Source organism: Sinocyclocheilus anshuiensis, unplaced genomic scaffold (genome assembly GCF_001515605.1).
Source record: "Sinocyclocheilus anshuiensis isolate Anshui unplaced genomic scaffold, SAMN03320099.WGS_v1.1 scaffold62, whole genome shotgun sequence".
Classification (NCBI taxonomy): domain Eukaryota; kingdom Metazoa; phylum Chordata; class Actinopteri; order Cypriniformes; family Cyprinidae; genus Sinocyclocheilus; species Sinocyclocheilus anshuiensis.
Window position 1 is genome coordinate 950,497 of NW_015544180.1, and position 14,700 is coordinate 965,196.

The window sequence follows — 14,700 nt, forward strand, 5'->3', positions numbered from 1 at the left end:
TATATATATATATATATATATATGCATACATATTTATATATAAATTATTCAATTAATATTAATTTAATATATAGTATATTATATATTATATATATTGAAATAAATTATCCATATATCATATATTCTAATGTGACATTTATCACATTGTCTATTACTATTATACTATTACTACTATTTTTTATTATTATAATTAAGTAAAACATATCAGTCATATAATTTGTTTATAATTTATTATTTGGTTTAATATTAAAATATCATATCATATAACATTTCTAATGAGACACATTTATCATACTGTCTGCCTAGATGGTCTGTGATGACACACTGTCCAATAGGAGTGGAGAGGGGGCGGGGCTACCGATGATGGACTGATGCTGTTTGGCTAATACAGGATGAGCTACTAGCAGCTCAAGAGGTGGCTTTATCCCAGACGCTCTCACACGCAGAAACTTCATATAATATATCAGTCAGAGAGATAAAGGAATAAACCGAGGGCTGCACGAGTCACGTGGACATCTCGCACGCCTGCTTCTGCTCTGTTTTATCACGCAATAATGAGCTTACACAGAGGGCGTAAACACGGCCCATTTTTCAAAAGGGACAAACATCTTGAATGCAAATTGCTGCTTCTTAGAAAATAGATTGTTTATTAATGGGCCGGTGGGTTCATTATACAGCAACACTGGAGGTGGGGACAGCAAGGCATCATGGGTAATGGGCTTTGTGGGGCACACAGCAGTGAATGGTTGTCATCTTCATCTTATGTAGCTGTGGGGGACGGAGGGACACGATTACACACCAAACACTGACTGCTGACTGACCTGCTCCATATGCCATGACTGCAACTTGACTTCACTTTTCAAAAGTCTTTGTGACTATTATTTCTGTTAGAGACCCCAGATATAAAACTGTACTGTAGTGTTTATGAAAAATGCATGCCAACTTTATAGTAACACAGGGTTAAAGCTTCAATCAGTAGATAGCTGTAAACGAGACTGGGGCTATAGTTGTCACAGTAAAACCACACTGACATACATTAAGAGTCACTATACAATGAAACTGTGCAATCAGGTCAGTTTTATAACATATTAATATAGGTATCTATTTTTTTTTTTATATTTTATGTAATTTCATTGATATAAATCTACTGCAAATCGAATGATATTTGATATTTAGTATGCTACTTTTTTGCTATATTTCAACAATTGAAACTAACTTTAAATAGTATTATTTATGCACTATTATAGTTTTATTAATATTTATAAAGTTTTCATTTCAACTAGCAATTTTTTTCATCTGTTCTTATTTAGTTAATTTTTTATTGTTAAATATTACTATTTAGGTTTCATTTATAATAACCTTGGTTCAGTTTATTATCGTTTTTGTAATTTCTAATTAGTCATTTTAGTTTTTCATCTAATATTTATATTTTATTTCTATTTCACCTCTACTTAAATGAACAAAAACATTTTTATTTACTCGTTTATTGATTTATTATTTTTACTAATTTTTAGTGCTTTTAAGTCTTTCACCTAATAGTTATATTTCGGTTTCATTTTTTTTATTTCTATTTTTTTTTTCACATTTTATTTCAATTAACAAAAACATTTTGATTTATTTTATGTTTTAGCTAAACATTTACGGCATTTTAATGTTTAACGTTCCAGCAAGTAGTGCTCCAAAATATCAGAATATATAGGTTTTGCAGGGAAAATAGTTAATTTTGACATTACTAATATAATTTTTACACAGAGCACTGAAGTGAACATCAGCGGCTCTAGAGTTTATACTTTATTCTGTCTCTCGTCTGAACAAACAGTGGATCAGTGTGAAGTCCTCAGCTGACCTCTATCACAACCAGCGCTCTGATTATGTGCACTGCTGTGTCTGTTTTGTTCTTTGACTTTATAGTCTTTAATCTGAGTCGAAGAAGATCAAACCGGCGTCTCTAAGCCAATAAAGGGTTCAGAAGAGAACGAGAAAGATCGTGGCTACACAAACAGAGAGGAGAAGAAAGCAAGCGTCATTCATACCTTTGATCCTCTTTCATTAAAGATAATCTCCACATCTAAGATCTTCCCAAATTGCTGCAGAAAAGGAGAGCGAGAGAAAGAGAGAGCGAGGGAGAGAAAAGCTAGATGAAAACGGGAATAAGAGAGAGATAAATCAATTAGGAGGAGCCTCTGTGTCCATGAGAAAGTGGGGCTCGAAACCTGGGATGAAATAATAACATCATGCATCCGGCAAACTGGAAATTACATAACACACAGGACATGTTAGATGCTTCCCACTGCAGGCTTCATAAAACAACTTTTCCAGAGTTTAGATTGTGAAGAACTTTTGCAATTCTCTTGCTATAATCTCATTCCACAGTATTATTAAGTGTCTGCAGACTCCAAGGTCTCTGGCGTGAGGTTTATAATGTGAAATCTGTGGTGTGAAGTTTCTAATGGGATGTAAATGGAGTCTCTGGTGTGAGGTCTTTCATGTAAAGTCTGTGATGTGAGGTTTCTAAGATGATTTATTTGTTTTTTTTTTAGAGTGAAGTCTCTCACGTCTTATATCAAGTGAGGATTTTTCCATTAAAAGTCTGTGGTGAGAGGTGTCTAATATGATGTTTCTAAAGTGAGGTCTCTGGCGTGAGGTCTCTCAGATGAGGTTTCTCCTGTGAAGTCTGTGGTGTGAGGTGTCTAATATGATGTTTTTGCAGGGAGGTCTCTGGCGTGAGGTCTCTCTGTAATAGTCTGTGGTGTGAGACAGAGGTCTATAAGCCCGTCAAGTCCCTTTTTTTTTTTTTTTTTTTTTAAAAATAGGGGCTCGGGTCGGACTCGGGCTCATTTAGCTTTTCTACTTTTATTGTGCCCATATATGCGCAGAACACACATAGGCTACTGTATGAAATATTGTTATATTGATTATATTATAAATATTATACATCGCCTATATGCGACGCATATACGCACGCTTCAGCATACAGGTGACAGTTGACCATGCAGAGCATCAGGGAGAAGTTGGAGTGTGGGGAGTTACTAAAAGTTCCCAATGCTTTGGGAAAAGCTGCATTTTGGAAGAGTTTTGATTTTATTACCACGGCAAATAGTGAGCTAACTGGTCATGTGCAGTGCAGAATCTGCAAGCCCCAGCAAAAGTAATTACCATGAATGTGTCGGGGGAAATAGTTATTTATGAATTAATTTTTCTGAGTCCTTGTCGCAAAGATGAAGATGACGATCCTGACTCGCCATCTCCTCATTGGATTGCCTTTAGAGAGAAATGCATCTTTACGGATTTTATAATGAAAGAGTTTTTGTTTTCGATTTGAATTTTTTTGTTTTAAAGTAGTAATTTAAATTAGGCAAGTTGTGATTATATAAGAAGGCTAAATTGATCAAACATAGGCTATCATCTCACTGTCTGCCGCTGGCCGCTTGGTCGTTAAAAAACAAAAACTTACATTTAACGAACAAAAAAATTGAGAAATAATTTTTCTAAATTAACTTAATAAAAAAATGAAACAAAATATAATCACTTTGACATTACATACAAAACTGAGCTATGTTAATAGCTGAAACGGTAGTATAGCTAAGCTGTTTTGGGAGAAGGGGGGAAAACAAGATGGCCTCGGGTCGGACTCGGGCCAAGAATTCTGATGAGCTTTCGGACCTGGGCCAGGCTAGGGCCTGTGCGTCTCGGGCCAGGGCCGGGCTAGGGCCTATATTTGAGGCCCGTGCAGGGCTCTAATGTGAGGTGTCTAATATGAAGTTTTTGCAGTGAGGTCCCTCAGGTGCGGTTTTTCAGTTTTTCAGTAGAAGTCTCTGGTGCGATGTGTCTAATGTGATGTTTTTGCAGTGAGGTCTCTGGCGTGAGGTCTCTCAGGTGAGGTTTTTCAGTTTTGAATTAGAAGTCTGTGGTGTGAGGTGTCTAATTTGATGTTTTTGCAGTGAGGTCTCTGGCGTGAGGTCTTTCAGTTTTGCATTAGAAGTCTGTGGTGTGAGGTGTCTAATTTGATGTTTTTGCAGTGAGGTCTCTCAGGTGAGGTTTTTCAGTTTTTCAGTAGAAGTCTGTGGTGTGAGGTGTCTAATATGTTGTATCTGGACGAACAAAAAAATGCTCCAAACGTTTTTCTAAATTAACTTAATAAAAAAATGAAACAAAATATAATCACTTTGACATTACATACAAAACTGAGCTATGTTAATAGCTGAAACGGTAGTATAGCTAAGCTGTTTTGGGAGAAGGGGGGAAAACAAGATGGCCTCGGGTCGGACTCGGGCCAAGAATTCTGATGAGCTTTCGGACCTGGGCCAGGCTAGGGCCTGTGCGTCTCGGGCCAGGGCCGGGCTAGGGCCTATATTTGAGGCCCGTGCAGGGCTCTAATGTGAGGTGTCTAATATGAAGTTTTTGCAGTGAGGTCCCTCAGGTGCGGTTTTTCAGTTTTTCAGTAGAAGTCTCTGGTGCGATGTGTCTAATGTGATGTTTTTGCAGTGAGGTCTCTGGGTGAGGTTTTTCAGTTTTTCAGTAGAAGTCTGTGGTGTGAGGTGTCTAATTTAATGTTTTTGCAGTGAGGTCTCTGGCATGAGGTCTCTCAGGTGAGGTTTTTCAGTTTTTCAGTAGAATTCTGTGGTGTGAGGTGTCTAATGTGATGTTTTTGCAGTGAGGTCTCTGGCGTGAGGTTTCAATTGTGATGCATATGGAGTATCTGGCATGAGGTCTCATATTTGAGGTTTTTCATTAGAAATATGTGGTGTGAAGTTTCTAATGTGATGTGTATGGAGTCTCTGGTGTGAGGTCTTTCATGTAAAGTCTGATGTGAGGGATCTAAGATGCTCTTTTTTAGAGTGACGTATATCTTGTGAGGTTTTTCCAATAAAATTCTGGTTTCTAATATGATGTTTTTGCAGTGAGTTCTTTGAGGTGAGGTCTCTCAGGTGAGTTTTTTTTCAGCAGAACTCTATGGTGTGAGGTTTCCAATATGAAGCATATGGAGTCTCTGGCGTGAGGTTTTTAATGTGATGTTTTTGAAGTGAGTTTTCTAGAATGAGGTCCCTCTGATGAGGTTTCTCCTGTGAAGTCTGTGGTGTGAGGTTTCTAATGTGATGTTTTTGTAGTCTCTGGCATAAGCTCTCATCATTGGCCTGAGAGTGACCCTGAGACAGGAACAAAAACAGGCAATTTAATTATGTCCACATTTTATTTTTATTACAATAAAGATAAACAGAACTGTGTGTGTGTACATGACAAGCTCCTTTTTTTCTCTCTCTTCCTCTCTCTCTCTTGTTGTTGTTGTGTGCCATCGCTCCCAAGGGGGGAAACGTTCACCAATGTTCGATTTAGCTACCGTGCTGTTTGGATCGTTAGAAAGCGGAGGGATGAGGGACGAGCGCAAACCTCTCTAATGAGCGCAGAGTGAGGGCGGCTTTTAATTGATGTCTGTGATGGTCGTATTATTTCATTAAAAGTAATTACCCTGTCAAGCATGCTGCATCGCCATCATTTGGCCACTGCGGTAGATAATAAAACCTCTGCGAGTGCTGTGCCGGATGGAGAGAGATGACACTGGAAGTGCTAATAGGATCAAGAGCAGGCGCTGTTGTCTACAGACACAGGCCACAAAAAAGGATGAATAGACTGGGTTACGGGGTCAGCACTAATCAGACTACATGATAATGTTAATTAGCTGTTTGTGTGAGAGAAGAGATGTCAGGAAAGAGTCGCTAGACATGAGAAGCAAATCTTCATTAACAGCACTGCAATTAGGAAAGAAAAATCACACATGAGATCTCTTTAAAATCTCAGTTGTTTCTAGACAGCAGTTAGATGAAATGAAGAGTGAATGCAGACTTTTGGTTAAGATTCCTGCCTCTCGGATGTCTCTTCTGAGAAAAAAAGTCACCAGTCATTTCACATTTCTCCTCAAAAGAGATCCCAATAATGTCTCAAAATGTGCTCAGATTTGCAAGTGTGCAATCAAAGTCAGAGATCTCACTATGAACATCAAATAATCTGGCTGCTATCTGTATTTTAGGAGAATCATCTGGGATGATACCGAGACATAACAGCAATCTCCTTTAAATCTCCTGAGCAATAACACTTGCTGGTGATCTTCCAGCATGAAATCCAGAAATTGACTTTTTCCAAACAGATTTTAGGAGAAACATCTGAGACGAAACAGTGAACTCTTTTAAGTCTCTTGAGCAAAAGATCTTTCCTCTGATTGCTGATTTCTCAGCATAAGGTCCAGAAACACTCAATCTAGAAAGAAAAAAGTCACAAATTAGATCTCATTAAAGTTTCAATTGCTTCTCCTAGATCTCAGTGAGATTAAAGGGAGACTTTTTTCTTAAGTCTCTTGCTTCTCAGATGTTTCTCCTGACAAACAGACCCCAGTAATCTCACATTTCTCCTTCAGAGCTTCAAAAGAGATCTCAACAATGTCTCAAACTCTGCTCAGATTTGCCAAGATCGGCAATCAAACCTCAGAGATCTCAATATGAACTCAAATATTCCTCATCAAATGATCTGAGCTGCTCTCCGCATTCATTTTATAGCTCTTGTTTTATTTCCCCAATGAATTTGAGGAGAATCATTGGAGACAAAGTTGATACTAAAACAAAACCAGTGGAATAACATTTCAGGAACACTTAAAAGGACTCTGTGCTCATGGTCTTTTTGTTTGTGCTACAGCCGCAATGGCTTAATGTTACTGCTCATCCATTCAGCATCTGTGTGAAACTGTAGGCTGAAATCTATCAATTTATTCAAATGAATGCACATTCTGTGGAGGGCTCAATCGGAGACACACACAAACACATTAACTCCCCAGCGTGAGCTTCGTGTTGTATGGTGGGGGTTTCCCTGGCTAGCGTGCTGCAGATGCTAATTGTTTTAACCAGGCCTAATGGACCAGTGATAGAGATGAATTAGTTTGGTGGGAAAGTTGCGTACGGCTGGGGAAGTGGTTGTCTCTACTGAGCATGCTCAGTTACCCCCTGTGGTGGCAGTTTTCTCATGCATACGTGCAGTAAAACCTTAGCACAGCGCTGCAGGGAATGAAGCACTTAGTAGTTTTGCAGAGGATTGTGCTGCAATTAAATACAACTGAAGCCGCTTTGGATAAAAGCGCCAGTCAAATGCATAAATGTCTGCCAAATTATTATATTATGATATGACTGACAGTTTGTCAGTATCATAGTTTGCTATGGAAGAACACTATCCTGGGAGCTCACGTAAAAGTGTGATTTTAACAGAAATGCATTCAAAGAAATTCAACACTGGTGCAGTGCATTCTGGGAAATGATGTGTTCTTCCATTCTGGTACACAAAAGTTAATTTTATTAAATATGATGAATATATAAAACTAAATAAAACAAACTGGTTTGTGTATGAAACATCAAACTTTCCAAATATTTTGAAACATTATTAAACAAAATATTAAAACTTGCATTAAAATTAAATATTAAAAATATTAAAACTTTAAAACAAACATTTGTCAAGTTTATCTTTTAAAACGCTAGCTTTCCTAGTTAAAAATTACAGTTATATGAATTAACTTCAAATAGCAATTCTCCAACCTGTTTGCAAACTCAATTCATATTCAGCAATTGAATTGGATTATAAAATGCATTCTCAATTAAATTCTGAATGGTCAGAGTAATTTTTTTTTAAAACGTAAAGCCTTTGTCAAGTTTATCTTGATAAAATTAGCTTTTCTTGTTAAAAATTACAGTATTTGAACTTCAAATTATTTGAAAACCTAAATTCATATTCAATCATTTAAATTGGAATTTAAATGGCAATCATCAATTCAATCCTGAATGACCAGAGTAAATTATTTTTAAACTTTAGAACCGTCAAGTTTCTCTTCGGGGAAAAAAAAAAATTGATTTTCTAGATAAAAATGACAGTTATCAGAGTTTCTTTGGATTTCAATTAATTAAAAAAAATTGAATAGCAATTCTCAAAACAGACATTCTCAATTCAATTCTCAAAGATTAGAGTACAACATTTTTAAATTTTAAAACTTTAAGCCTTTTTCAAGATTGATACAATTGAAAAAGAAAGAAATGTGCTTTTTTTTAAGATGAAAATTACAGTCTTTAATTTCAATTCATTTAGCAATTGTGCATCCTGTTTGCAACCTCAATTCATATTCAGAAATTGAAATAGAATTATAGTTTCAAAATTACAGTTATAGAAATTTCTTTGAAGTCCAATTCGAAAATTCAATTAGCGATTCTCAACCCTGTTTGCAACCTCAATACATATGCAGATATTAAATTGCAATTTGCAAGGCATTGTCAATTCAATTCTGAACGGCCAGAGTAAAACCAGTCTCCGTCAGAAGCTGGATTCTCCAGCAGGGAATTACTGTATGCACAAAGTACCCTGCCAAAAAACAAAAGCTCATGTTGTATTCTGCAAACCAAAGCAGTATTGAAGGCAGTTTCAGAGCTCTGCATCTTTTGAAGTGCACTGATTGGTGGGGTTTTCTTTAATGGTGGGGTTTCTCCATGCCAATGAAGACTTGTTCGCTGCTCACAGGAGTCAGATTTCAGCAGATTTTTAATTCTGTCTCTTAAAAGAAGAGAGCCACAGGTTGAATGCTAACATAGTTTCTGCACAGCGGGAAAGCTGGAGATGAAGGTAAGGCCCCCTGTGAGAGAAATTCCCAGCAGCCCTTGAGACCCACAGGCAGAGGGTAAGAAGAAACAGCCCTAAATCCAACACAAAGCCGGAGGTTTTACTTCCAGGAACGCTCTCTCCTACCTCACATTTCCATATGGACATCCTCAGGAATAAACCACTCGGCTCCGGATAATGAGCCCCGTACTTCTGCACTCATTAGCGACTCCCAGACTCCAGCGCTTTAGCCTGCGACACTAACCTGACGCCCCACTCATTTAGCTTCAACTCTCCGTTAGCCAAGCAGCTAATTAGCCACAATGCTTTCTCTTGGCAAACCTTCGGCCCAGCTCACCACAGGCTAAATCTCCATTAGCCACAAGGCTAATCAACGCCGCCAAGCTTTGTTAGCATAGGGATCGAGTCATTAGCGTGGCTTACTTGAGTCTGTGCAGGCAGATGGAGCTTATAGCGAGCGATTACGTCTCAAGGTGTTGGGCTTACACAGCTACAGTATGGCCATATTGCCTTTGTTTACCTTTTGTGATGTCTCATGCAAATGTGGCTAACTTTCAACATACTAACAACACGCAAAGCCCTGTAGCGCTTCAAGCAATTACAGCAGAGCGTGATCCATTTAATACAATATAAAACAAGATTATTTTTTTTAAGTTGTAAATAAACCAATGATTATTGGAGTATGGTTTGTCTACCTCAAGCAATTTCTGAAAATGTGCTGAAAATATATTCACCTTCAGGTCATCCAAGATGTTGATGAGTTTGTTTCTTCATCAGATTTGGAGACATGTAGCATTACATCACTTGCTCATCAATGAAATGAAAAGCTGCGTGTTTGTAAGAAACAAATCCATCAGTACGACATTTTTAACTTCCATCCTCAATCCATAATATTGCTTATTGAACTTCAAATCTTTGCTTCCGGAAAAATATGAGTCCATAATCCATAGCTTTTCCTTCAGTGAAAAAGTCCATCCCCTGTTGTTTTCTTTTCTCACATCAAAATCCACCAACATATTTGTTCAAAACTGTTTTGGCTTGTAAACAGTGCTTGATCTGTACAGATTTCTCTCCTGATTCAGACCAGATGACTTGAGAAAGCAATATTATGGATTACGTACTCGTATTTTAACCAGAAAGTAATTTTTTGAAGTTAAAAACATCTTAATGATGGATTTGTTTCTTACAAACACGCAGCTTTTCTCTTCACAAGACATTAACTGATGGACTGGAGTGGTGTGGATTACTTGTGGATTATTGTGATGTTCTTATCAGCTGTTTGGACTCTCATTCTGACGGCACCCATTCACTGCAGAGCTTCCATTGCTGAGAAAGTGATGTAATGCTACATGTCTCAAAATTTGATGAAGAAACGAACTCATCTACATATTTGATGGCCTGAAATTCAGTGAATTTTCAGCAAATTTTCAGAAATTGCTTGAAGTAGACAAATTGAAATAGTATTTTCTTGAAACCGTACTCCAATAATGACTAGTTTATTTACAACTTTAAAAAAAAAAATCTTGTTTTATATTGTATAATATATTAGGGGTGCTCCGATCAGGGTTTTTGAGGCCGATCACAGAAAGCAGTATCTGCCGATACCGATCACCGATACCGATCTTTTTAAAGCCTTCTTTTTATCATTTATAACTATATATAGCGATACTCCAATCAGGATTTTTAGACATTTATTCAGGGCCTGAATTTCATTTTTGAAAATGGGGGGAATTCCCCTCTTAGGGTTTATAAACTTTAGTGACGATGTGACACTGCCTAGATTGTGCAAGTGACAATTTCTGTGTCAACTGTGCAGCATGGCTTATAGACAGACGCGATGTGGTGATTTGAAGCCATTTGCATATTTTGAGAGAGAAAGAGAGAGCGCGCGCGGTGATTCACTCACGCTGTTTGTGAAATTACGTCTCAAACAAGGTTTTCAAATTACTTTATAAGTTATTTAATTTAGAAATATGAAGGTGAGTACCTCACCTTCAGCATTATAATTATTTCACCCACGCCGGACTGAGACGGTGCCACTGCATGTGGTGCCAAACCTCTCACGACAGCATCATCAGCTTGAGATCGTTTTTTTGAGATCGGCCTTTTTAGAGACCACCGATCAAACATCCCAACGTGATTATCGGCCGATAGTGATATCATATATTTGAATGTTGAGCAGCGAGCTCACAATTGGAGCACCCCTATAATATATTATCTGGACCACCTATGCACAATAACGGCGAGCTAAATACTGTGTTGATTTGGCATACACAAACCTGGCAGCCTCAGAGAACAATAATCCAGCTATCAAAGAGCATGATGGGAAATGAGCGAGGGGCCACAGACCATGTTGTATGTAATTTATACAGCTACGCGGCAGTCTGTGCTGTAATTAACATCATCTTTACGACAGAGCCACCAGCCCAAACAAATGAGCGCTGTTTAAAGCAGCTTTTCTGGCCAGCCTGCTGCTGACAGGTCATTAAGATGATTGAGATGATTTTTAGCAAATAAGAAGGAAGCAGCGCAGCAGAGTGTGTGTGTGTCTGTGCATTTAGTGAGCCTGCAGTCATCTTATTTACCCTAAAGGTAAGTTCGCCACATCATCTGTAGAGAACAGTTCATGTAATTCAGATATTGGGAAATTGGGAACATTTCTCTCACATTTCTCTCCTACACTGCAAAAAATGTTCTTACTCAGTATTTTTGTCTTGTTTTCCATTACAAATATATACTCATTCTTAAATAAACATACATATACTTGAGAAGCAAAACAACTTACGATACTAAGTATTGTTTTCTGAAAAAAAATGTTCTCAATTAAGTGATTGAGAATTATGCTTAGAAGAAAATCTCCCTGCCAATGAGGAAAGAAAAATTTACTTAATTCAAAGGGAAAACAAAATTATTTTTCTTACCCCATCGGCAGATTTTTTTCTTATTCTCAATTTTCAAACTTAATTTAGATTTTTTTTTTTTTTCAGAAAACAAGACCTGATATCTTAAATTACCTTACATTTACTTGAAAAGCAAAATTATTTATCAAGTAATTTTAATTCTAAAAAAGTAATTTTATACTTATCAAGTATAATTAATTGCTCTCATTACTTAAGATTAAGAAAAATATTGAGCAGGAAAATCTTCTTTTTTTTTTTTTTGCAGTGAAGAAGCTAAATATTTAATATTTGACAACTGTTTTACAACAAGAAATGACTGACAAAAAAATAGGATGAATCATTTACGGGATTCATGTAATCCATAACTAAATGTGATGAGAGAAGAAACATTTTGCCGTTTTGCATTTTCAGTTTATGTACACATTCACTCTTATTTGTATTTTAAAACTTTACTTTGCAAACAGCTCAAATTGGACTCCAAATTTGACTTGTTCATGGGAACAGATTTGTAGAAATGTAGCATTTCATCACTTGCTCACCAACAGATCCTCTGCAGTGAATGGGTGCCATCAGAATGAGAGTCCAAAAAGCTGATGTGGATTACTTGTGGATTATTGTGGTGTTTTTATCAGCTGTTTGGACTCTCATTCTGACGGCACCCATTCACTGCAGAGGATCCATTGGTGAATAAGTGATGCACTGCTACATTTCTCCAAATCTGATGAAGAAACAAACTCATCTCCATCTTTGATGGTCTGAGGGTGAGTAAATGTTCAGCATATTTTAATTTTTGGGTGAACTACTCCTTTAAAGAGCATGAATCTCCAGGCGATGAACCCAGGAAAGAAGCTGCTGGCTGAAACGGAACATAAATGTGTTATAGTGCATGAAGTTCTCAAACTCACCCCAAACATTTGCCGTAAATCTGGGTCGCGGAAGCGGAAGGGGATGTTGGAGACGTGCAACCGTTTGGGCTGCTGTTTTTCCGTGGACTCTGAATGCAGCACCTGCTGGGAAACTTCTGTTTGCGTCACGTCTTCCGTCTGTCCGAGCAAAACAAAGACAAAAGAGCCGTCCATTCATTAGTGCCTCACAGCGAAATAAAAGAGAATAATAAAAAAAAGAACAGATGAAGGATAGTAAGTTAGCCTACTTATCCGCGGCTATCATTTTTCACTCCAGCGGCACGCGGCTAAACAGACGTTGAGTTATGGTGGCCTACCTGAGGTCACGCATCTACTATACGATTATTAATCTCCACCTGTTACTGTCTGAGGAGCCCAAACACACCAGATATACTGACAAATATCCTGCAAACACACACACTTGCGCTCTCGGAGGCCATTGGCTTGTTGTTTCCATCATTATGTTGATGATCCGCCACAAATGAAACTTCAGACGCGTGTGACAGATGTTTTCTCTCTCCGCTAGCTCAGTCGAGCAGAACGACACACACACACTCGCTTACAGCAGCATGTCATCAGAATGTCATCATTGAGGTAAAAAATTTTCAGATTCACTCAAACACACACACACACGCATGCATGCATGTACACACAATGGCAACAACATCAACAAATCTCCCCAGAGCATCATGGACAACACAGCACCAACATTATTGCATCAGCTCGTAACAAAGAAACACACACACTCGCAAATACATGCAGTCAGATCTACAAGTAATTTGGCGAATCTCATGAAATCCTGAAAGTATCCTGTATGATATATTGCTATAAATACTGCAAGTGCAATTGCTTTATGAGAGAATCAGACCCAAATTGAAGTCATTATTCACTGAAAAACTCCTTTGCTGCAGGTCTCAAATGTCTCTTGCAGCATTATTATAGTTAACTAAAAGCATAAAAAAACTGTTCTTGTTACCTGAAATAAAATAAACATTTACATAAATAAAACAAAAACTTGAACTTAATTAATTTAAATAACTTTTTAACTATTTAATTTCAGCATTTCTCATTTGTTTAGTTAAACTCAATGTACTTAACTAAAATTAAAATTAATACAAAAAAACGTCTCAGGTTACTTATGTAACCATGGTTCCCTGAGTAGGGAACAAGACACTGCGTCCTCTAGGGGTCGCTATGGGGGAACGCCTCGTCGTGACCCGTGTCTGAAGCATACATTGAAAAAACACCAACTCGTTGGCCGGCGACAGCCATGACGTCACTACCGGTGCGACTATAGTATAAATAGGCGCCGGGAGCACACATCATTCACTTCTTCGTCTGAAGCTTGCGTCCGCAGCATGGCAAGAAACCTAGAGGACGCAGTGTCTCGTCCCCTACTCAGGGAACCATGGTTACATAAGTAACCTGAGACGTTCCCTTTCATGGGAACTTCGAACTGCGTCCTCTAGGGGTCGCTATGGGGAACGGTATACCCACGCCACCATGCTGAGGGGAGTGCATGCCAGAACCATGGCGAGCACTAAGTACCAACTCTACCATATTTTTTCTTAACCGGTTTCTATGGGGTATAAGACATCATGTCTTAGTTCTTCAGAACAGTAGACAGTATTTACTACAACCAGTGTTTGAGAGAAATTTGGTTCTTCTTGGTAATTCAAATAGATGTCCCTACCAAAATGTTACCAAAAAAAAAAAGATGCATTAAGAGCTGAGCATATGCTGACCGTAACACAGTGAGCTTATGTGGAATTATTAACTGTTATTAACTGCATTTTGTTCTAAAGTGTTAATCATGGAACATGGAACACCAAAGCTGCTTCTTTGAATGAACCAAAATGAAAAACTTCTTGAGTCTTAAATCTCGCTTGATCTCTAGTCTAAAATCTGAAGCCCAGTTTTTTACTTGAAGCTATTTTCTTAACCGGTTTCTATGGGGTATAAGACATCATGTCTTAGTTCTTCAGAACAGTAGACAGTATTTATTACAACCAGTGTTTGAGAGAAATTTGGTTCTTCTTGGTAATTCAAATAGATGTCCCTACCAAAATGTTACCAAAAAAAAAAAGATGCATTAAGAGCTGAGCATATGCTGACCGTAACACAGTGAGCTTATGTGGAATTATTAACTGTTATTAACTGCATTTTGTTCTAAAGTGTTAATCATGGAACATGGAACACCAAAGCTGCTTCTTTGAATGAACCAAAATGAAAAACTTCTTGAGTCTTAAATCTCG

General features: G+C 37.8%; 1 protein-coding gene across 2 annotated transcripts in view; it reads right to left on the reverse strand.

Moving 5' to 3' along the window:
- Positions 1-14,700, reverse strand: part of LOC107696360 (RNA binding protein fox-1 homolog 3-like) — a 78,542-nt gene that overhangs the window by 21,454 nt on the left and 42,388 nt on the right. For both annotated transcript variants that reach the window (XM_016496658.1, XM_016496657.1), the window contains exons 3-4: positions 12,446-12,583; positions 2,034-2,087 (exon numbers count right to left, since the gene is read on the reverse strand). In XM_016496658.1, the coding sequence (XP_016352144.1) occupies positions 2,034-2,087; positions 12,446-12,583 (192 nt within the window). The remainder of the gene's footprint in view (positions 1-2,033; positions 2,088-12,445; positions 12,584-14,700) is intronic.